The sequence below is a fragment of the Xyrauchen texanus genome, chromosome 45 (assembly GCF_025860055.1).
Source record: "Xyrauchen texanus isolate HMW12.3.18 chromosome 45, RBS_HiC_50CHRs, whole genome shotgun sequence".
Classification (NCBI taxonomy): domain Eukaryota; kingdom Metazoa; phylum Chordata; class Actinopteri; order Cypriniformes; family Catostomidae; genus Xyrauchen; species Xyrauchen texanus.
Window position 1 is genome coordinate 19,635,752 of NC_068320.1, and position 23,303 is coordinate 19,659,054.

General features: G+C 36.5%; 2 protein-coding genes across 4 annotated transcripts in view; one reads left to right on the forward strand and one right to left on the reverse strand.

The window, feature by feature from the left end:
* The window catches only part of mkln1 (muskelin 1, intracellular mediator containing kelch motifs), a 31,198-nt gene extending 22,671 nt beyond the window's left edge, over window positions 1-8,527 (forward strand). Inside the window, exons 13-19 of one of the 2 annotated variants that reach the window (XM_052118861.1) lie at window positions 890-1,037; window positions 1,669-1,783; window positions 3,300-3,439; window positions 5,167-5,269; window positions 5,686-5,740; window positions 5,946-6,038; window positions 6,159-8,527. In XM_052118861.1, the coding sequence (XP_051974821.1) occupies window positions 890-1,037; window positions 1,669-1,783; window positions 3,300-3,439; window positions 5,167-5,269; window positions 5,686-5,740; window positions 5,946-6,038; window positions 6,159-6,283 (779 nt within the window). In that variant the 3' untranslated portion in view covers window positions 6,284-8,527. Of the gene's footprint in view, window positions 1-889; window positions 1,038-1,668; window positions 1,784-3,299; window positions 3,440-5,166; window positions 5,270-5,685; window positions 5,741-5,945 lie in introns of both variants that reach the window. The other variant, XM_052118862.1, reaches the window with a different exon arrangement.
* Window positions 8,528-8,725: 198 nt separating this feature from the next.
* On the reverse strand, window positions 8,726-22,357 carry podxl (podocalyxin-like). 2 transcript variants are annotated; one of them, XM_052118968.1, is made up of 8 exons: window positions 21,933-22,357; window positions 13,551-14,192; window positions 12,869-13,065; window positions 12,751-12,780; window positions 12,296-12,407; window positions 11,868-11,911; window positions 11,636-11,785; window positions 8,726-11,272 (listed from the first exon to the last, which is right to left on the reverse strand). In XM_052118968.1, exons 1-8 carry the CDS (start codon window positions 21,961-21,963, stop codon window positions 11,078-11,080), a joined length of 1,401 nt encoding a protein of 466 aa, XP_051974928.1. In that variant the 5' UTR covers window positions 21,964-22,357; the 3' UTR covers window positions 8,726-11,077. The 2 variants fall into 2 exon arrangements, with proteins under 2 accessions (XP_051974928.1, XP_051974927.1); XM_052118967.1 differs by having other exon boundaries at window positions 8,727-11,272; window positions 12,751-12,783; window positions 21,933-22,353.
* Window positions 22,358-23,303: the final 946 nt, after the last annotated feature.

Below are 23,303 nucleotides of genomic sequence, written 5' to 3' on the forward strand. Positions count from 1 at the left end.
TTATCCGTATGAATAGTAAGACCGTTGATTTATTGCATTAGTTCAGTGTGATTAATTACCTATAAAATAACACATTTAGGGCATATTAAATACTTTTGAAATTCTGCTTACATTTTTCCCCAAATACGTGTTTTCCATTTTATTATTCCTGAATTCCGTGTTTGTTTGTTTTTATGTCATCAAAAAACTGTCAAATGAATTTTTAGAACTTAAATCAAATGAATACTCTGAGAGCTCTTTAATCTGCCACACACAGAGACACGTGATGCTAATGATCAGAGACTAATTGGCCTTGAAAGGGACCAATGCAGTGTCAGTGTATGAGCGGCCAGCTTCACACATTAATTTTGAAGAGCGCAGCACATGCAGACTGTATATTTATTTCATTAAATCACAGACTTTTGTGGTTTAATCATCACGCCATGGCATTACTATTTATTTTTTTATTTTTAGCATACATCAATTTGATCCCAAATGTCTAATTCTTTGACATTCTGCATTTTATATTTAATTCTGTGTTTATGACTGGATTGCACAATTTTTATTGCAGATATCATCGTTACAAAATTAACTCTTATAGTCATGCACCCTGACCATATGTAAATTCCATAATGAGGAATGTTTCTACAAAATGAGTAATTCAAGCTTGTAGTACCACCTTCATGTTTGTGTGAGTGGCACTCAGCGAGGGGTAGAAAGCACAAATCCAGCTGTACAGGTAACGCAGCTGGTTACAACATGGTGATGAAACTGCCGATTTACACCCCTATTGATTCATTGGTTGTCAGCCCTCATAATTATTGTCAATCGAAACCAAAATCTAATATCAAAATTAGATTTCTCATGATATGTTTTCTTTTAAGGTTAACTGTGTGTCTGTGTGTTACAGTGCCAATGACTGGTTTCACGCAGCGTGCCACCATTGACCCGGAGCTGAATGAGATTCATGTCCTGTCAGGACTCAGCAAAGATAAAGACAAACGTGAGGAGAACGTACGCAACTCCTTCTGGATCTACGACATTGCACGCAACAACTGGTGCGTGGACTTCTCGCACACACGCTTTATCTGTATGGCATTGCACACTGAATACTAATAAGTACGTTAGAGTTGCCTTTATGCACTGTGGCCCAGAGGACAGTCTGCATCAGTAATCCACAACATGCCTTCAAGCGCTTAATTCCTGAGGTTTTAGATTGCCCTACCCTGCTGGGGAAAGAAAATCTCTCAATTTATGATGAGAAAATCTGTTCGCTCCTTGCTGAACGAGGCATGTTTGTGGGGTTTGTTCACTATTCAATCCATTTAAGAGTATATGATGGCCGCAAATGTACATCATACAAGGACCCTTATACGTAAATGCTGTTTTCCACTCACACATATTCACATACATTGAATAAAGTCAGAACAAAACAAGTATTTCAAAGGCCCGTTTGACCTTCAGAAAGGGAGTTGGTGACCATCAAACAGGAACAGAATGTTCTCTACTTGCATGTGGGTGTAGCTGCTTATGTGTGTGTATTAAATGTGCTGTACACTTAGACAGGGAAAAAAAAATGTTTCTGAAAGATCAGACTCTTTTGTTTGGCGTAGTTTGGGTGGTATGTGCACTATGCTAGGTTGGTATTCATTATATACTATGAAAAAGTAACTGTGTGTTTGTCTGCAGGTCGTGTGTTTATAAGAATGACCAGGCTGTGAAAGAGAACTCCACTAAGGCCCTGCAGGAAGAAGAGCCTTGCCCTCGTTTTGCACACCAGCTAGTCTATGATGAATTGCACAAGGTATTAAAGATCAATACACTTTCAGGGATGGGCACAAGTACTCGGAAGTGAAAGCAATGATAGATCATGAAAACGTTTATCGATAATGATCAGGCATGACGCGACTTTTAACTTGATTCTAAATTTGGTGAAAACGTGTCAAAGAGGGGCTTTATTTTTAATTTTGAGATTGATTGCATTGTGATTTTAGTGATACCTTGATTGCCAACAAAGATGTCTCCGCAAACAAACGAATTGTTCTACAGTTTTACGATAATCTAAAAAGTATAATTTACAACATTTTTAAACAAATTTTATTATCATGTAACGTAGGAATGTTGATCCATTAATAGAGGATATTTAATAAAAGTGAATGTTTGTCATTAACTCTGTAAATCTCCCTGGGTGCCAACATGTTTGTGTGACATCACACACCTGCATCTTAAGATTTCCGTATGAGTTTACAAGTTGAAAGTCCTACATAAAGTGGCGTTCCATTGCACTTCTTCCAGTAGGAATTAGCAAATTCCTACTCTCTGAGTTGAATTGAGTGCAGCATGAATCACCACAGCAACCAGCTCCAATACAACGTACCATGATTTTCTGTCCTGGACAGAGACATCACTCTGAGAAGCGCACACACACCAGGCGAGTTCTTCCTTTCAAACTGCTAGATGGAGCGCAGCTGAATGGAACAGACTGCAGGGTCTTCAAAACTATTTTCCACTTAATACTGCATTTTAAAAATGCAATAGTTATGTCTTATGCATTCAAGCCAACCATGGTTTGTGAATACATGGTTCAGCCGGTCACAATGAAAACAGTGATATGTGCTTATTAAGATAATTATGATAACCTGAAAGAAGATTCTTTCAATGAGTTGGTCAGCGAGTCTTCATATAATTTAAATATGATGCATTATAATTTGATTGCCTTTTTTTTTTTATCTGACTTTATCTCCACACCCTATTATAATGGATAGGCGAGTCACTGGAACAACATGTAATTACTCTGAATACTCGAGTAGACAAAATGACCATCCCTACTCACTATATTTGACCATTTTCCCTTTTAAAACCAAATTTGGACAAAAATGCATAGAAATTGATAAATGTTAATAACATCATACTTTTATGCATGTTGCACAACTTATGAACGTTGAGGTAGTATATTTAGTGGTTCAAGATCTGGCCTGGAACCCAAAGTTTGTAGGTTCAAACCCAAAATTAGCAGTTTATAAACTACTACCATTGTTCCCTTGGCCAAGACACAAAAGATCAGCACAAAATCTAAATGTAATTTATGCACATTTCTGGTCTTATTGTGCATAATTCATCGTTGTACGTTATTCCACAGAATTATTATTCTATTTTTTTCAAATGTTAACATTTATTAGTCAAAATGTTGAGCCATCTCAAAATAAATTCTTACCTAAAGCACTTCGACAGCTTCAACTTAAAACTCTCATTTCCTTCATGACTGTACTGAAAACCAAATTAATTAGCAGAGGTTTGATATGATGATATGGTGTACACAGGTGCATTACCTGTTCGGTGGAAACCCTGGGAAGTCCAGCTCCCCTAAAATGCGGCTGGACGATTTCTGGTCTCTAAAGCTGTGCCGCCCTTCTAAAGAATACCTGCTTCGACACTGCAAATACCTCATTCGCAAATACAGGTACGAACACATTAATATACTTTCATATTGTTTTGCCTGTTAAAATCTTCTTGAGTTTAAAATTGAGCTACAACTGCTTATCGATAGGTGGTGTTCATTTTTCTGCCATAGTGGACAGAGTGGTTGATGACAATGTTTACTGATTTGAAAAGTCTGGTCTGTCTATGTTTGAAGCCAAAGAAAACTACCAGATAGCTTCTTTCCCTAAACATCATTAGGAAAACTGTTTTGATGTCTGTCTAATGTTAAAATGTTTGGGTTAATGTGGAATACATAAACTTTCTTTGATGCGGCTGTGGTCTGTCTAGTCCAGGGTTGTCCAAAGTCCAGCCCACGGGCCATCTGCGGCACTTCGACTGCTTTGATGCGGCCTGCGAGAGATTTTAGAAATAGAACAGAATTAGGCCCGCTATGAAGAATGATATGAAATTCATATTCTGGACACTGGATGTCGCTATTACAGACAGCCACTATTCACAGCGCATTGTCTCCACTAGTGCGTTCTGGGCTGCCTGTTGCCATAAGCTTCATCCACTGGCAGAGTTCAACAGGAGTTTGGAATACCCCTTATTTCCAATTATGAAGCGCCACACCGTAAGAATGATGTATTTATCAAATAATTGGCATCAGGAGATACTTTACTCATATACTTGTTCTGGTTACAATGTCACGATACCTTTGATTATACAACTGAGTAGAGCTGCTGTTGTGAGAGCAGCTGTACAGAGTTGATTGAGCATGCACAGAGACACGTGAACTGAGCATACTCTTCCAGAATATCCTCTGTAGTACTGGGAAGTATACTTTAACTTTCGTTCGTTGTAATATTTTGTTGAAACAAGAAAAATTATTCTTGGGCTTCCCTTGCCATTTGAGTGAGAACACACTGTAGGAGAGAGCGCTTAAAACCCTTTCACATCTGTGCCCGTTGTGCGCACTCAGCTTGCACATGCATGTCTTCAAAATAAAATGATGCGCCATAAATTTGATCACATGACAATCGTGTTTGTAACGCAAGTAACAACAGAACAGAAGCTATAATTGGATAGCTGTAAAGTTGGATATCACTTCATAAATGTCAAATGTAATCTGATTCTGATTATTGTGATGGGTCACACCCAACATATATAGCAGCTCTATATTTGCTTTGCAGTGCCACTGAATGAACGTCATATAAATATAAAAATGTGAATAAGTGAGTATAATATTTTGTATAACTGTTCATCACTGTTTCATTATACAGCAAGTGTTCTTTGTGGGTAAAATACCCTATCCTTTATTTACATGTAGCGCCTACACATGCATTCCATAGAGCACAAATTATGATAAAACTTGCATAATATTAAGCGCACAATATAAAGATTATATATACGTAGTGGCAATCTAGTAGCTTCTAGCCTGCTTTTTAATTACTACAGCAATGCAATATTCTCCATTTGGCCCCCGAACGAAAGAGTTTGGACATCCCTGGTCTAGTCTGAGTGTAAACTACTTGGACTCAGCTGTAATGTTTTGCAATTGCAGTATCATGCATCACTGCAGCTAGTGATAAAATTACTGTAGTAGTTTTCCATTGGTGCATTTGATTTTTTCTCTTTTACTGCCCTCTGGTGGCACATATAGTTACTGCGTTTCATATCTAAATGAATTCTCCATATTTATAAGTTTCTCTCATAAAGAAGTAATTTACATTTATAAGTCATGAAACTACATGAAATGATTTGCAGGTTTGAGGAGAAAGCTCAGACAGAGCCCCTGAATGCACTGAAGTATCTACAGAATGACCTGTCTCTTACTGTGGACCACACAGATCCTGATGAGACAAAAGAGGTCAGGAGTCCTTTGCAGTAAAATACTCCAAGCTCATGTTGTTAAATCTCATATTAGATTGTGCTATAAACTATAATGCATATAAATATACAAGCATCTTATGATGTTGTTTTCAGGTTTGTTATTCGCTGTAATTTTAATTTCTTTTCATCTGTATTTATTGAGAGTGAGTGAAATGAACTTTTAATGGCTAGTGAATGGCTGATTTTTTCCAGCCACTTATATTTTTCCAATTCTAACACAAAACATTACTTGCTATACAAATGAAATTAAACAAAAAAGCAAAGACCTTTTTTTTTAAGTAAACCAGAAATAAAAAAAATTATCTTTGCATTCACACTGTCCCCAGATTGGAAAAGTAAACTTTATGATCCACTCCATAAATAATGCTTGCTTGTTGTGCCCATTTCCTGTAGTTCCAGCTCTTGCCCTCTGCTCTGTTCAAATCAAGCTCAGACTTCATTCCTTTAGGTAAGCTATCTGTCTGCTTAGATTAAGTTCATGGGCATGAATGTAGGAAATTAATTAATTAATTAATTCTTGAAACGAGTCATCTATCCATTTCCTACTTTTGTGTAATTCTGATCACAGAGTTCTGAACACCGTTTCTAATCAAACATTAGTGCTTTAATACTATATGATGGTTGTTTTTCCCTTTTTCTTCTCTCAATCACAGGATTTTCAGATGTGGATCAGACGTACGCCCAGCGCACACAGCTCTTCGACACACTTGTTAACTTCTTCCCTGACAATATGACCCCGCCCAAGGGTAACCTTGTTGACCTCATCACCCTGTAGCCACGCCCACACATAATAAACCACACCCTCTGAAGCCTCTCAAACTTCTATCACTCAAAAATCTGAATTATTTTTCTACATTTCCCAACAGAGGTGTGTCATGCCCACCTGTTTTTCCTCTTCTACAGACCTAATGCAACTTATACATCACTGAGACATATTTGCAAAAATGCAAAAATACACTTTTCTACTCTGAAGTGCTGGATTTTGGTGTAAAAGTTGTTTCAGAGTGAATAGATGTTGAAATCTTCATATCTGTCAAAAATTCAGATTTTTCAAGTCTATTACAGTTTTATATTTTTTTTTCTGTGACAGTTTAAAATATAGCGCAGTCATAAATCTGACCAGTCTGCATTGTAAAAAAGAGGTGGATTTGATTTATGAACAATTTTTGATTAACAGGTTTTCTGTTCCACCTTCCTTTCTTAATTATTGTCAAACAAGTATGCATAAAGTGGTGGGAGTAGAGGCAAAGATCAGGTGCCTCTAGAGTCAGTTTTCTGATTCCAGAGGCTGTTAATGGTGATTTACATTTTTGATTTTTGTATCAAATGGGAACCGTTCTGACACATTTGTCCATTCTCTTCCATCTAAACCTGAGTGCTGCTATTGGATGCTGTCATTACATCATTGTCACTTTAAAAGTGATTAGATATCGAATTCCATAAGTACAGGTTGTCATTCACAAATCTTACAAGGAATATAGAAACATGTTTAAAGTAAATGTGGATTGTACACATTTAGATGCACAAGAAATGTTTTCCACTTAGTGCATGCGAGGCAAATATTGGTAGCACTTGGTCAGTTGCAGTTCTTTTCATATAAAATCTAGAGTACTTCAAGATCATATGCACTCATTTAAGACATTTTATAAAAGTTTATTACACTTGTATAAGGAAGTATTGAGATATTATGTCCAACATAGCACAATCGGAAAAACCGAAAAAGCTGATCAAATTATTCCATTGAGTTATTGAAGTTCCCTTGCCGCATAGATTGCTGATTTTGTTTGAGTTTGTGTCCATGTGTGGCTGCTTTTATCTGAAATATAATATAGACCAGTTCATACTGCTATGTTAAATAGACTGTTCAGCTTTCAATGTGTAACTTTGTGTAGCCCCATAGCTATTTATTATTAATAATATTACTATTTATTATTAATAATATTATTATAATTTCTTTGTGAACTTGAGTGTGTGTGGCCCTCATGTCTTGTATTTTCATCTATGATGCCATAGAGACGTTTGTGTGCCCTTCATTCCTTATGAGCTTTAGAATGTTTACAATCCTAGATAGACAAAATCATGTTGGCGGGTAGTCTTCCACATGGTTAAATGTGTAAGTGAGCTTGTGCATATATATATGTCGACTGGTTTGAAGTTCCGATAAAGCCCATAAAACCTGCGCTCCATTTGTTTGTCACATTAGTTTGACAATAGTTTTGTATTGTCTCCCTTTGCACATGAGGATGAAGTGTTTGCCTCCACTCTTAAGGAAAATCTTCTAGTAGTTTGTTTTAAATTTGCTGTGGTCTTGGCCTAACTCATGCAACACCAAAGGCTTAAGAAACCATGAGACAGTACACTATGCCTCACTCTGCTTATAGTGTTTCCCAACCTCCCTAAGTGTCATATTTCAGTCCCATGAACTCCATATTAACTTTTGTTTTGGTTCTGTGCATTATGATGTATATCTATATAGATATACTTAAAGGGGTAATTCACCAAAAATACAAATCCTGTCATGATTTACTCAATCTTGAGTTCTAAACCCATATTGCATGCTTTCATCTGAGGAACACAAAAGGGAATTTAAAAAAAATAAAAAATAATTCTGTGCAATGAAAGTGAATGGTGGCTGAGGCTGTCATTCAACCTAAAATCTCTTTTTGTGTTCCATGGAAGAAACAAAGTCATACGGGTTTGGAACAACATGATGGTTTGTAAATAATGACAGAATTTTCATTTTTGGGTGAACTATCATTTGGACTCACCAGAGAGAAAAAAAATGGACATCTCCATGATTAGCCCATTTGTGATTTGTAAGATTTATCGCTATTGATTTCTTTCCTGGAATGGAAATGATTTGCGTGTTCATGATTTGGGTTTCTGGGCTATTTTTGCCTTTTGTAGTTAGAATTGTCTTTGTGCCAGGAAGGAAGTAAAAAAAAAAAGAAATGAAATTGAGGATACCAAGAGGATCAACACTTATAACCGGAGAATTATCTCGCACTCAATGCCAAATACATTTTCTTGCTATTAGTGTACATTTCAGAGATGAAATTACAGGTTCTCTTTTCGTCTCTCCTGGAAATTGGCATGTCCCCTCAGCTCTTGAGCAAGGACAGCGAGATTTAAACACTACACTGTGGCTCATGAATGTGTAGAACCTATTAAAGAAATGCATTGTATGTAATGTATATAAAGAATAAAGATTGTATTTTGTTCAGGTTTTCTTAAATCCTTGTCTCGATCTTTTACATAGATCAATCAATATTATGTTATAATGGGGGATTTACATAACATGAGCAACTATTTTTTTTTCAACAACAAGATTAAAGGAATATTCTGTGTTCAATACAAGTTCAGCTAAATTGACAGCATCTGAAAAGTTTTTACAATGATTTTTATTTTTTACATTACATTGTCATGGCAACGAAGTTGTAAAATTGGCTATAACTTTATACAGGATAAGGTTAAGCAATTTTATCATGCTAAAATAATGTTAACATGCATATTGTTTATGTCTTGTGGCTATAATTTTGAAACGCTGAGTATTTTAACATTTACAGATTGGCCCCCATTCACTCCCATTCAGTGCCTCACAGCAACACAGATTTAAAAAAAAAAAAAAAATAATAATTATAATTCCACAAATGCTGTTGATTGAGCTTAACTTGTATTGAACCCAATATTCCTTTTAAGTTTAATAAGTGTATAAAGTGTCACCACTATTAAAATCAGCTTTTAGCTTTTTGGCATTTGCCATGTGAATGTCTTGTGGTTTGACAAATTAGTTTTTTATAGCATGTATAGTATAGCATGTCACACTGCTTGATGCGTCATGTCAACTTAAGTGCAGTTTTCATCAAAACACTTTATTATAAAAAACTTTATTTGTATAAGAAATCATGGCCGTTCCCGTCTGATCTGACAGAGATGCGGCTTCCAGTGTATCAGACCCCTGTCGTTTGCACTCGCAGCAAACTGACTTCACATACAGGATACAGCTATAAATTCAACCTAAATACTGGTGGAAATAGATCAACTAAAAGAAGGCAGCAGTGAATTCCTTAACAATTGGTGTTTTGCATGCAAATACAAAAGTCACTTAATGTTTTGGTGAAATCAACATTAAAAGTGTTAAATAAACAATAAGGTGATCAAAGTACTAAAAAAAAAAAAAACAGATTAAAGACCGACAATTACACATGCAGATTTAATACCTGTAAATACACGTAATGAACTTGAATTGGGATTACCCCGGACCGTTTCAGGTTAAAAATATGCAACTCTTCATACTAGAATAATACCAACACAAAGATACAAACGGAGCAGAGGGAAAATAATGAATCGATCAAATTCAGTCTTGCCTCAGGACTTCTACTTTAAAGGGATAGTTCATCCAAAATCTTAAATTCTCTCATCATTTACTCACCCTCTTGCCAGCCCTTTCTTCTGCAGATCTTTTTAGAAGAATATCTCCACTCTGTTGAACCATACAATGCAAGTGAATTGGGTCCAGACCTTTGAAGCTCCAAAAATCACATAAAAGCAATCCATACCACACCTGTGGTTAAATATTTCAAATATTGAAAGTGATAGATATGGCTTATCTTTCCACTTTAACCACTGGAGTCTTATAGATTACTTTTGCGTGGTCTTTGTTATTTTTGGCATTAAATGAGAGAATTTTCATTTTGGGGTAAACTATCTCTTTAAGGTGCCAATGAATATGCTCATCGGATTAAAGTGTTTAGAATGTCAGAAGGGCTTGTATGGATTTGTTGGATGTATTCATGAGGCCATTTTTATTATACGCGCGATTAAATATGGCGCGTAGTCTTATTTTCCAGGATGATTTATCCATTGGTCAATTAGTATAATTTGTTTACTATGAGTGTTAATCTTCCCTAAGCAGAAAGCAAACAAATTGAGTAAGATGCATGAAAATAAACATTATATACAGCCACAATAATGTACATTCATCTTAAGATGTACGTCACAAATAATCCTCAAGTTATCCCTTTATAAAGAGCAAAAAAATATATGTTTTTGTCTTTGTGTGTGAAACCAAAACAAAATAGCTCTGTACTCAAACCCAGTGAGCAGCCTACCAATAAAATAGTGCTTCCTTCGAGGAGATCTCATTTTGGACAAATTCTAAGACTACATCATGTATTCAAATACATTTTAAATATATGTTGATTGTATTCAATACTAAAAAAGTATCAGTAAAAGAAATGTATTTAATTAGTAATTGAGTATTTTCCCAATATTTGTTCTTGATATCTATGTTTTAGTTTTGTTAGACTATTGCATCGCCAGCTTAGTAACATGCTAACACCCAATTCTATTGAAATCAACAGTCGCTTGTGAGGTTCACTGCAGTGAGGATGTTTCCTTAAAAGGTAGCTGCCTAAATAGGCAGTAAACAGCAAGGTAGTTCACTGGGTGTTGGATATGATCTGAGTGTGTTGAAGAAATAAAAACACATAGACCGGTTAAGGCACAAGGAAAGGCCACAGTGCTTTGATCCCTTGATTTGAACTCTAGATTTTCCCTTTTCCACAGACAAATTGGAAGCATTTTGCATACCATTTAGCGTTTCACCATCGCTAGCAATTATTTGACATTTAACTACTTAATTACAGCATGTACATCTGGACATCAAATGAAAGTAATTTTGATAGTCTTTACAGCAATCTGTGCTCTTTTACATTCTGGCTGGTCACAATCTTTCGTTGTGAGAACAGCACGTATCATACTCATAACAGCTTATCCAGTGCCATTACAAGTGTGTGTCTTCTTCATCAGGTATGTCCTCTTTCAGCAGGTTATCTATGGGGACGATCCAGCTGTCGTTGAATTCTCCATTCAATACCAGTTTCTTCTCTTGCATCTCCGGCTGTACCTCCATCACCTCCAGTGTGGGATTGTCATGGTAACCGTTCTCCACCGTCTGCATCTCTTCCGTCAGATGTTGCTACCAAGGTGGATGAATGTGTTGAGATGTTAGGCAGTACGAAACTTTGGATTCAATGCTTACCTTTACACTTACAAAGTATCCAAATGAATTTGTCTAGGGGGGTTAAATCTGACATGTGAATAATGTGTCATAAACATTTAAAATAAATACATTTTCTTTGGTCACATCCAAAATGTGCAGTGCTGGGAGAGTACACATCTCTTAAGAATCATTTATCTATCCTTATTTTGACTAATCGTTATGAGCTATGCATCTTATACCGTTCTTGAGGTTTTGAATGCCTAAAGCATTGCAAATATGTGATACTGTGTTTTGATTCATGTGTATGGAAGTGAGTGAGGGAGCTGTTATGGGTGTTACCTGATTTTTCCTGTAGGATCTCCGGTGATAGGTGCAGTATGCAGCAAAACAGCACAGAATGAGCACCAATGCACCACATGAAGCCAAGATGGCAATCATCGTATCTGGTACTGTCTGCATGCTTGTATTCTCTTCATTTATATTCTTCTTCTGCAAAGAAAACGAGAGGTGCCTTTGAGCATGAATGGTCATTCTGAGAGATTTGAGACTGTAAAACTGTAAAACCCTTTACCTGTTCTGGGGGATTGTAGATTTCTTTTTTTATCAGTTGGTCAGCTATAAATAGAGAAAGATATGAATTACTATAGTATGGTTTACTATATTTTTGTGTTATTAAAGGTGATGTGTCTAACTTCTGAGCTGCTAGCAGCACCTAACTGAATTGCAAAAATAATGATGTTTTCAAATAGTTTCCCGAACAATAATTAATGTTGGGTTTCAATTCTAGGTAACATCACAAAAAATTACATCACAGTTTACACATTTTGTTTAGAATTACCTTAGAGCAAGTCTATTATGATTGTTCTCCCTTCTAAAGGCCCTCTGAAGGCATAATGTTTGCCTTTTCGCATGTAGGCCAAAATGTGTAGTGTTGGGGGCCTCCAAAACATGGTTTGGAAACCTTCCAGAAATGTTTGCAAGATATCAAATTTCTCTTACCGTCTATTGTAAAAGTTGCAGTTATTTTTTTGTCTTCTATCTTATAGCTCACAGAGCACTGTCCTTTCATGTTTGGACCCAAGGCTTTACAGGCTTCAAACAGGATGTCCCCCTGTCCAATTATCAGAACAAATATTAACACGGTAGCAGTTCATGTTTGGATGCATATTCTGATCGTTTTAAAGAGAATCTCTTTATAAATTCTAACTAAAATAATCATATACTGTTGCCTCTGAAAGAATTTGGAACATTTTGGGTCAACTTGTACATCAATAATGTCATATTCGAGAACAAAGTGTATATATATATATATATATATATATATATATATATATATATATATATATATATATATATATATATTAGTATGTTTGAATTTAATATTGGCTTTTTGTAGAAGGAATGTTGTTAAAAACAGTGTGTTTAAAATGTATTGAAATTTCAAGAATTCTCACCTCAGTTGCATTACTCATATCAAATTTGCGCTGCTGAGGACAAAACAGAAATATTGATTTCAATATCAGCATGAAGAATGAAAAACAAGTATGTAAAGAATAAATACTAGTGTATTACAGGATCAGGTATTCTTTGAGTCATATCCTCTGTTTTGGTAATAGAGATGCTAGTCGTGGAGACATCGTCAGGTCCGAGCTGACCTGAAGTCGATCCTAATGTGATTGGATGAGCGGTTGTTGGTATTTCCGATGTCTGATGTCTCAGAGAGATGGCAGATGTGGAATCTGGTGTTGTTGTGTTCAGTTTTTCTGCATCTGAGAAGGAACATTTAAAAGGACAATCTTTTTAAAGGAGTACGTCACACAAAAAATAATCATTGTCATAATTCATTTTACATTAAGTTGTTCCAAATGTGTATGTTTTTCTTTCGTCAATGGAATATTAAAGGAGATACTGTTCACGCTGCTCTTTCTGATATGCTTTAGTTGTTTGACAATAGCAACATGAACATTCTTGAAAATGCCTCGTGTTCCATGGAAGAATAAATATGGGTTTGTAACAACGTGAGTGAATGATAACTGAGTAAGGACCGTTTCATGCAATTTCATTTTTTAGACACTGTCACATGAAAAAGTGCATACAATTTTAAATGCGTTCTGTTATATTTGTTGTGCTACATCTAGCTTTTTGCCGCAAGAATGCATTAGTCTGAGCAGCCCCTTATTCTGTTGAACACTTTGTCTAATTCTGTTGAAATTGCTTTTCCATAAAGAATGTAATAAAGAAATTGAAATCTTACTTGATGTCACACTATTGGGTTGTGTGCTGGTTGTAGTCTGTGTAGAGGATTCTGTTGGAGGCAATGATTTGTTATGGGTTATGAGGCTCTGAGTTGTGGTTGGAACAGTTGTCGTTGATGAGTCTCTTATTGTTGTTTTCTGGCCAGACTGTGTTGGGACAGCTGAGGTTACACCTGAGCTGGACAATCCTTGGGGAATAGGAGTAGTTAATGAATTCACAGGATTGTGAGTTGAGACTGTTGAGACTGCATTTGTCAAAGATATGTCAGTCGAGCTAGGTTGAGCTTGGGTTGTACTTGAGTCAGCAGCTTGAGAGGATGGTCCAGTGGTATTTGAACTTGCTGATGGTGCGACGGAATGTGTTTGGATTGGAGTTTGGACTGGAGTTTGGACTGGAGTTTGGGCTGGAGATTGGACTGGAGTTTGGACTGGAGGTTGGGTTGAAGCAGCAGGACTGGATTGCGAGGGTGTGCTGTTACTGGAAGGTTGCATGGATTGTGTGGTAGAAGCTGGTTGCTGGGATGGTATATTTGTATTGATTTGTGGTTGTGTGATGGTTGAAGTGGTTTGCGTGGTTAGGGTATTGGAATTCACTGTTGTGTTGTGTGAAGCATCAGAGTGCATGCCATGCAGGAGGGCACCTGTGAGGAAAACAGAGAGTGACTAGTTAGGAAAGGAGCATAAGCAGGATATACTGATCTATAAATTTAACATCTGATAATTTCTGTCTGATTGTGTTGACAGACTCTCCATGCAGCATGTGATGCACTAAAGGCACACCAACATGATCACAACACAAAATGTTGCTACTGGATGTTCCAATACACTGACATTGACCCTATTCTGCTGAGATACTGACAAGTGTGTTCACCTTTTCTTGTAGCGATACTGATAACATTTTGTGAAAGCAGCCTTACAGACATGGGAGAAACCTGCGTTAGGATCCCATGGAAACCAGGAAGTAATCACGTTCACATAATTGATGAGTGCGATTCGGAGGTTGTGTTTTCCCTCTAAAAATAAATTTTAACTCAACTGGTGGTTAGGTTTTGGGTGCATAGGGTTCATAAAAGATGCATTCCTGTTGATTTGAAAAAGTCCTTGATTTTGGTGCCATTCTGTGAACATCTTGCCCGAAAACTGGAGCTCACACTGCCTATATGTTCAACATTACTTCTTGCTTTGGCCACTGGGGGCAGTGGTTCCAATTTCAGTAAACACAGACCTATTTAATTTGAGATACCTACTGAATTCACCTTGCCGAGCAAGATCAGTCTGGGTACAGTGGGAGTGTACTTTTTCAAGACGATATAAAAAAAATAAGAAAATAAAAAAAGAGTACAAACCAGTTTATATTTAAAGCTTCTGTGCAGATAAGTTGGAAATGAGTACAACCAGCCAGTGCAATGCTGCAGCAATCAATTGAACTGAAATATTTCTAGTTTGTTCCACCAATTTATTCTCAATTGCCAAACATCTTGAGGCAAATCTGAATTCTTAAATACTCTCTTCAGTCCTAACTCCTGTATTACTGCATCATCATTATCACAATGAAGTCCATCCATCCATCCATCCATCGTCAACCGCTTATCCTGTGTACAGGGTCGCGGGGGGCTGGAGCCTATCCCAGCTAACATTGGGCGAAAGGCGGGGGACACCCTGGACAGGTCGCCAGTCCATCGCAGGGCCACACATAGACAGACATACACTCACACTCACCTCCACATCCACATCCACACCTAGGGCAATTTTGTTTGGAGACACCAGTTAACCTAGCCTGCATGTCTTTTGGATGGTGGGAGGAAGCCGGAGTCACAATGAAGTCACATATTATTATTATTGTTTACATTGTTGACTGGCCTGAATGGCTCTATTTAATTATATACAGTATATTGGCAGTACTATGTTTACAAATTTGCTTTGGATAAATGTGGGTTCATGTACTTTAATCCACTTTTTGTCCCTTTGTGTGTTTTATTACCAATCAATTTACTGTATGTGGAGCAATTTCCCTCTATCTCAGTGTATTATCGTAATTAAGTTTGTTCCTGATTGCCTTGCAAATAGTCAAATAATTTGATTAGTCTATAAGAACAGTAACGATGAACAGTACATTATTATTAACAACCAGCTTGGCAAATTTTGTAAGTGTATGATTTTATTTTTATTTATTTGTGCTCTTCTTATTGCTATTAATATGTCTTGATGTCACATTTCAGTGGGAGTACATCTCTGTTTTTAGTGAACTTGAACAGGACACTCTATACAATAACTTAGGAAGTAACACACCTACTCTTATGGGTGGAACCGTAGATGCCTAAAACAATGGTGTCCAAATCTGCTTCATGGTCTCTGGAGGCTTAAAACAATAGCCTTTCCTTGGCATATGGCTCTCAAGTTCATAATTATAAGTTTGCTCATTGAATGAATGTTAGCTTACAGGTTTTGTGTTTGCTCCGAGTCATGCTCTTTCACCATTTTACAAATATCTCATCCGCAAACATTAATTGGCAAACTAGGAGTTGTTACATAATAATTGAATATCCACAGCAGCACTGTGTCAAAGCTAATAACGTCAAGCGCAAGAAAGAAAACAATCCAGTATTCATTTGAAGCTACTGTTACCAATGGCTTTTTATTTTAGACAGAAATTGTTGAGGTTATTTAACTTAAAAAATGATAGCTTTGTAATAGCATCATTATTTATGACAGTAAGTAGAATTCTTAAAAAAAACACTCATATACAGATAAAACATCATTGGTTGACTTCAGATACCATTATGACTGTTAAGATTGATCAGTCCAAGACTTTATGTAATAAGTGACCTAAACTCCTACATTTTTGTGCAATTAATTTCCATTGCCAATCGCTGGTCTTTTATCGTAACTCTTCAGTGGCCACCCAGGATGAAGATCTTGTAAAAGTTGACCCAATGGGTTTTCACAGCAATCAGTTGTGGTTGTTGTAGCAACAGGGCATTGTTGCCATCAGGATGGGATGTAGTGACAAAAGAGGCTGTTTATTTTGGTTGGTGGGCCAGTGGTGTCTTTTATTTAGCCCTCTGTCTAATCACCATCTTATCATGCAGCTTTGCGTCTCCGAAAATATGTCCATTGCTAATCAGCAACTCTAGTTCCTAGCTATTTAACTTAGCTTAGACCTTTTGGTCCTGGATTTTAAGAACTACTTGGAAAAATATTGTACTTAGAACCAAACGTCAATAAAAATGGATCAGTGACAGGATAGCGTTCAGAAAGACTTGTTGTGAGATGGTGTGTTGTGTTACTCGTGTCATTCTTCCTATCATCCATCTCCCTGTGGTTTCCAATGGTTTCATCATTAGGATTGACCCTCATTGACCCTGCTGCCAACTGTGGTCTGGTTATTACCCACTGACAAGGCTGCTGGTCCTAATACTATCACCTATCAGTATAGGGACTGTTTGGATAAGATACAGATATTTCACATCCCCATACATCTTCCTGCTGCAAAAGTCCTCCTGCTTGGATAAGATACTCAGTATGCATGGTTACCCCCACACAGAGGCACATAATATACCCTTATATCTGTGCTACCATGCTCCCACTGGGACTCTGGAGGTACCATTTCAAGAATCCCAGATAACAGGAGCTCACCTCTCTTGAGTACATGGTGGTACGGCTTATCTGAACGGCTGAGACATTTGTACTGTACATTGGGTTTGCTACATCTGTAGACTAAAATACTTTATTTCTCTCTTTTGTTCTCACACCAAATCTCTTTGAAGTGTTAAAATGAGTGTTTTCTTGTAGTCCTTGAAAATATGTCACATTTAGTTGTTTCTGCATTAGGATAATTTATTAAAAAAAAAATTAAAAAAAGTCCTCTTGTCTTTGCACAAATGTTGTCTCTTATGTAAAAATATTGATTCTTAAAATACCAAGATCTAAATTTTAAATTTTGCTTCAATTGTGATTGTGTGAAATTTCACAGTAAATTGCCCCTTTGGGATTAATAATGTTGTAATATATTGTATACATTTATTTTAATACGAAGGCACACTCTCAGTCTAGCCCCCCAGCCGTGTCCAGGACCTCTTTTGTTCCCAACCTCACCCTTTCCCTCCTGCCCCTCTTCTAGTGATGGTGTCCTATTCAGGGGTAATTGAACAGACCATCGGCCAATGGGAAGGGGGCAAGTAAGATGGGGGAGCTCCTTTATGAAGCTGAGTAAAAACTAACCCCCTCTATTGAGGTGTGGAGAAGGACTGTGAATATAAAATGCTCACAATGAATTAAAGAATGACAGGAGAAAGGGAGGAGTTGTGAGAGCTGGAAAGAGTCCGGAAAAGGTCAGCAGGCATTTGTGTGCCTGACTCAAATGCATTCCTCAAGACACACTAATAAACATTATTATGCTGTACTTATAGATTTGTTTTAGAACTTATAGAGACTGCGTATTAGTCAGGCTACATTCACATGACACAGGTCAGCACAAAATGTTTGGGTGCATAATTTCTTTGATACTAATGGTCACTAATGTTTTTTTTTTTTTGTTGCTTTTTTACCTTCTCACCATCATATTTTAATTGATGTGCCATTTTTACTCATAGCTGGACTTAAGCTTTGCTAGCACTGCTGATGAACATACCAGGTTAGGATGTTTCTTGCATGCTGAGCAGTTTTGGAACATTACTTGTTTTGACCAGTGTCTAATATGGGCCACATTTAACATTAAAATTGAAATTGGGCTCTTTGGCATGTAAATGGTGTAGTCTCAAAGTGTGAGGTATATCTGATATCTGACACAAAGTGAAGCGCTTATGTTTTGGATGGGTTTTTTTTTTCTTCTTCTTTGAAAACAAACTGTTAAAAGGTGCGAAGTACGCTTGTGATGAAATGAAGGATTTGTGTGTAGAAAGGGGAGGCCCGGGTTAAGGTTGTCTTAGAGAAGGGAGTAGAGGACCATGGTGGTGCCAGTTGCAGACATTATACATAATAAGCAGAGCAAAGGAAGAGGGGAGGGAATGACAGGGGTCATCTTTGGAATCTTTTGCTTTCTTTCCCATCTCTTTTTCTCTCACAACACTCCCACGATACTCCCACGATGAGCAGGGAATTACATTTCTGCTTGGTGCCATACTAAGATTTTAAAAGTATTAAAACACACCCTAAAACCCTTCCTCCCCCACCCCTTCCCTTACTCTTATTTCAATTCAAAGCAATCCCTGTTTCTTTGATTTACATTACAAGTTAAAAGTTTGGACACGCTTATTCTTTATTAATGCTATTTTCCACATTTTAGAATAATAGTGAAGGCATAAAACTATGAAATGACAAAAATGGAAGTATGTGAATTATGTAGTACTTATATTTTACTATGCGGTGTTCTCTTAAACCACTTTATGAAGTGCTACCTGAGATGCTTATTAAACCTATAATGCATGGGAATTTCACCAAATCACTTATATCTATCAGAAATGGATCTACAAAATGCCCATATAGTAAAAAAAAATATTTTCTAGAAAATAATAAAATAGATTTTGATGTTTTATTTGTCATATATCAAAGAGCTAATGCAACAAATCTAGTACAGGATTAATTTCACACTGAAATTTCGGAAGACGCAGTTAACTGTCTGCTCAAACATATTGAGCTACACATAACACATATCATACACATAAGCTAAACTAGTATTTTCTGAGGCACTTATTGACTCTAAATCATTTACATACTTTCAGTAGTACACCCAAATGACAACAGTCATTTCATAATGTTTATGTGTTTTTCTTGCTATAGTTTACTTCTATGTTGCTTCTTCATCAAAGCGCAACGTCAAACGTAAATCAAGTTAATCTCTGTAACAACAGCACTACTTTGAGAAAGAAATAGCACGTATATTATGTATGTGTTCATGCATATGGGATACTGCTGATTCACCATTGTTGCACAGATAAACAATGTGATATAGTATTTACAAGTAGAAATATAGTACTCATTTATCTTGTAATAAAAAAAGAAATAGATGTCCTGTGATAGTAAACTAATATGAAATAATAAAAAAATATATAATTAATGGAAGTGCAAAAAAACTAAAAAGAAAAGAAAAAAAAAAGACCCTCTTACATACCTAGGTACTCTAATGACTCACTTTTGGTACTTAAACGAATACCTCAGGTTTTTAGAGACTTGGGACCTTATACTATGGGCTCCAGGTTATCCATTTAAAGAAATATGTTTTTAATTATGATTTTATAATGAAATTACAAAATGTGAAGAAATTCATATGTAGGCATGATTTAGTGCACAAGTTATTTTAGCATAAACATTAGATCTGGAATTCAGTCAAGTGTATTCAAACATTTAATTGGCTGTTTATGGCAGATCTATGAGAAAGAGTTGAATTTCTTGGGCGAGAGATGTAGAAAAAGTGAGCGAGAGGAGCAGACAAGAGGAGAGAGGAAGTTAGTGCCACACCTTCCATGGGAACAGGGATGTTGACAGAACACTTTCCTACCCATTGTTCTGCATGTTCCCAAGACTTGAGTGAGACAGCCCTGTCAGGCCGCATCCAGACTACCAGGATACTTTGTTGAAATCAATTTGGCTTAGCTGTTTTAAAAGTGAAGGCTCTTGAGGATGGGGAAACCTTCCGTAACACAAGGAAGCCGTCAAAAGTTGCATTTGTCAACACTGGATGAACTTACTCTGGACTTCACCAATTTCCCTTTCATCAGATTCATTGTTCACCCAAAATAAACAATTCATCTTTTTCCATACAAGTGAACTGTGATTGGGGCTGTCATTCTGCATTGTATCGCCTTATGACTTGACTTTTCTGTTTCATAACAGAAAGTCATACAGGTTTTGAAACAACATTTAGGGTGAATAAATATTGACAGAACTTTTTGGGGGTGAACTAGCCCTCTAAATTCAGAAAGCCTGTGATTAAGAACATCCCGTAAACAATAAAAGCACTGAACACACTTAAAAATAACTAATGAGATTGCTTAGAAAAGGCTGACAAGGACAAAGTATAGTCAGCAATGCTTATGAAATGGTTTTTACAAGGTTGGATAAACAAAACAGGGCAGCTGTTCTAATGATGTCAGTTCGGACAGGCAGGTGCACCATGCTGATAATTTAAGAATAACAGTCCTCCCTCTCATCCCTCTTAGCTAGTCTGAGATGCACTTTGTGTAATTGTGTCATTGTTTTTATTACAGCAAAGCAGCTGACAAAAATGTTGAGTGGCACAGATGCTGCACTTCCCAGAGCTGTTTGGAGAATTTTCTGCCACTTTAACTAAATATCTCCCCCTACACATGAGGTCAGTCAGTCCCTTTGAGATTATTTGCTATTGCTGAAAGCAACATTTAAGAGGGTAACACTTGATAACAACATTAAAATCAATAGCAAACACAATATGCACATTATCAGCAGATGTCATATGTATATGTAAATACTTTGGCAACATTTTACAATAAGATTCAATGCATTAGGTATCAATGAACAATATATTTTTTACAGCATTTATTAATCTTTGTTAATGTTAGGTAATAAAAATACTATTGTTCAGTGTTATTGTTATTGTTAGTTCAAAGTGCACTAATTTTAGCATATACATCTTTTGATTTTAAAAAATATATTAAAATTAGCATTAACAAAGATAAAATTGTTCTTCATTGTTAGTAACTAATGATAACAAATGAAACCTTATTGTAAAGTGTTACCAATGCTTGTAATTAACCTACATAATGCTTAACTCAACATTAATGTTTGTTAGTGATTTATTAAGTAAGTTATTAAAATGTGTCTCTAAGTTTATAAATGTAAATACAATTTTAAAGTCTTTTTTTTCCCTTCTGGAAAATATTTTAAATAATGTTAACCAAATATAAAAAAAATATTTTGGAAAATATTTTAAATATATTTTTATGTTACTTTTAACAAAATATATAAAAAAATATTTTAAATATCTTTATATGTTAATGTAACAAATGGAACCTTATTATAAAGTGTTACCAATGCATTTAATTAACCTACGTAATGCTATTAATGCATTAATGTTTGTTGGTGATTTATTAAAGTTATTAAAAAGTGTCTCTAAGTGAATACATGTAAATACAATTTTAAGGTATTTTTTATTTTTTTCCTTTGGAACATATTTGAAATATATTTATAGGTGCTAAAGGAAAACGTTCCATTAAACGTTTTAAATTATGACGGTGGACTGAGAGAACAAATTTAAATATTTGAACACGTTCTAAAATCACGAACTGTTTTTTTCAAACGATCCGCTTCATCTGTATCGGTTAAACGTTAATGCTATTTCCAGTATTGACAAATATGACTATTAGGTTTACGATCATTAATGTAGGTCTATATTCAAACAAACTCACCTAATACAATGATTGTCCATGTGATTGCCATTTCAGTCTTTTAAGTTGATTCTCCGCGTTCAATCGCCGTAGATTAATGTGGAGATGCCGATCGGTTCCGCTTATCTTCTTGAGTTTGTATCAGAACTAAATGATTTTGAGGCTGATATTTCTTTTATTTTAAATCTTAAAGCCAAAAAAGAGTGCTTTTGTTAGCTGTTCTTCTTCTTCTCTGCGTGTTTACCCCACCCTCGAGGTCCGGGGATTTGGGGGGCAAAGTTTTGGTGTGTTTCCTTGGCTGCGCGGATTGTGCTCTATTGAAAACACGGAGTCCTCTAGAGTGAGCCGGAGACGTGCTGTGCTCTCTTTGCTCACACTGCTGCTGGTGTTGCGCGTGTAGAGATGCTCTCAAATTTTGAGACTCAAGGGCAAGTTTGAGATTTTCGAGTTTATCTTAAAGAGCGGAGAGGGACCCAATAGAGAGGGCTGGGCAGGCACAAGACTAGCCCATGAATAATTTTGTCCACTATAATGGACGTATCCTTTTTGTCCATGTGTCTGAGATCATACAGAAAGTTTTAAGTCCTACATCCTGAGCTTTTTTTGTGCGTGCACATTATCAGGACCAACCTGAAAACAGTGTTTTTAGCGTGATCTTAGTAAAGGAAGCACATTTTATGATATAATTGTTGCCAGATATTTACTGCATTTACTCCATGTACATTATACATGGATCTATTTCTTTAAAATGTCATACTTTACACTGTTACAATGTTGTAATTTATACGTTATTTTGAGAAGTCTGCATTGCATGCATGTCAACAGGTATATGAAGTTTGGCAGATACATTGGGAGAAAACCAATGGGTAAATTTGTCTGGGAAAGCCAAGTGTAAACGCAGCTGGTGCGCAGTTTGCTTTGCCGATTTTGGACTGCGAAGGCCAACTCTGACACTGTCATTGCAGACCACATTCACCAAGCCATTAACCATGACAACCAGACATCAAAGCTCTTGTTTTAGCCTTGGAAAATCATGTTTACTTTCCAGTGCCATAAAATACAAAACCTTTCAATTGTAGTTTCATGAACTGTGACCTTCTGTGACCTCCACTCATGGGCATCTACTAATGCTCCATTAATTTACTCAGTGTGGGCCCAGAGAGGCCCTGTTATAACCAGTCAATAGGAAACGTTAGATCAGAGCAGTGACAAAGCTCCTGTCATGTCATGTGCAATTGTTATGAATGGTGGAGGGGAAATGTTTTGGGTTCTGTACAGAGGGAGATAAACACATGGGTGTTGGTCTTACTTCCTGGGCGTCTCTGTCTGACCTGAAATAGTAACTGTTATGGCCTGATTGCCCTTTTAACACACTGAGCATGACCCATAGAA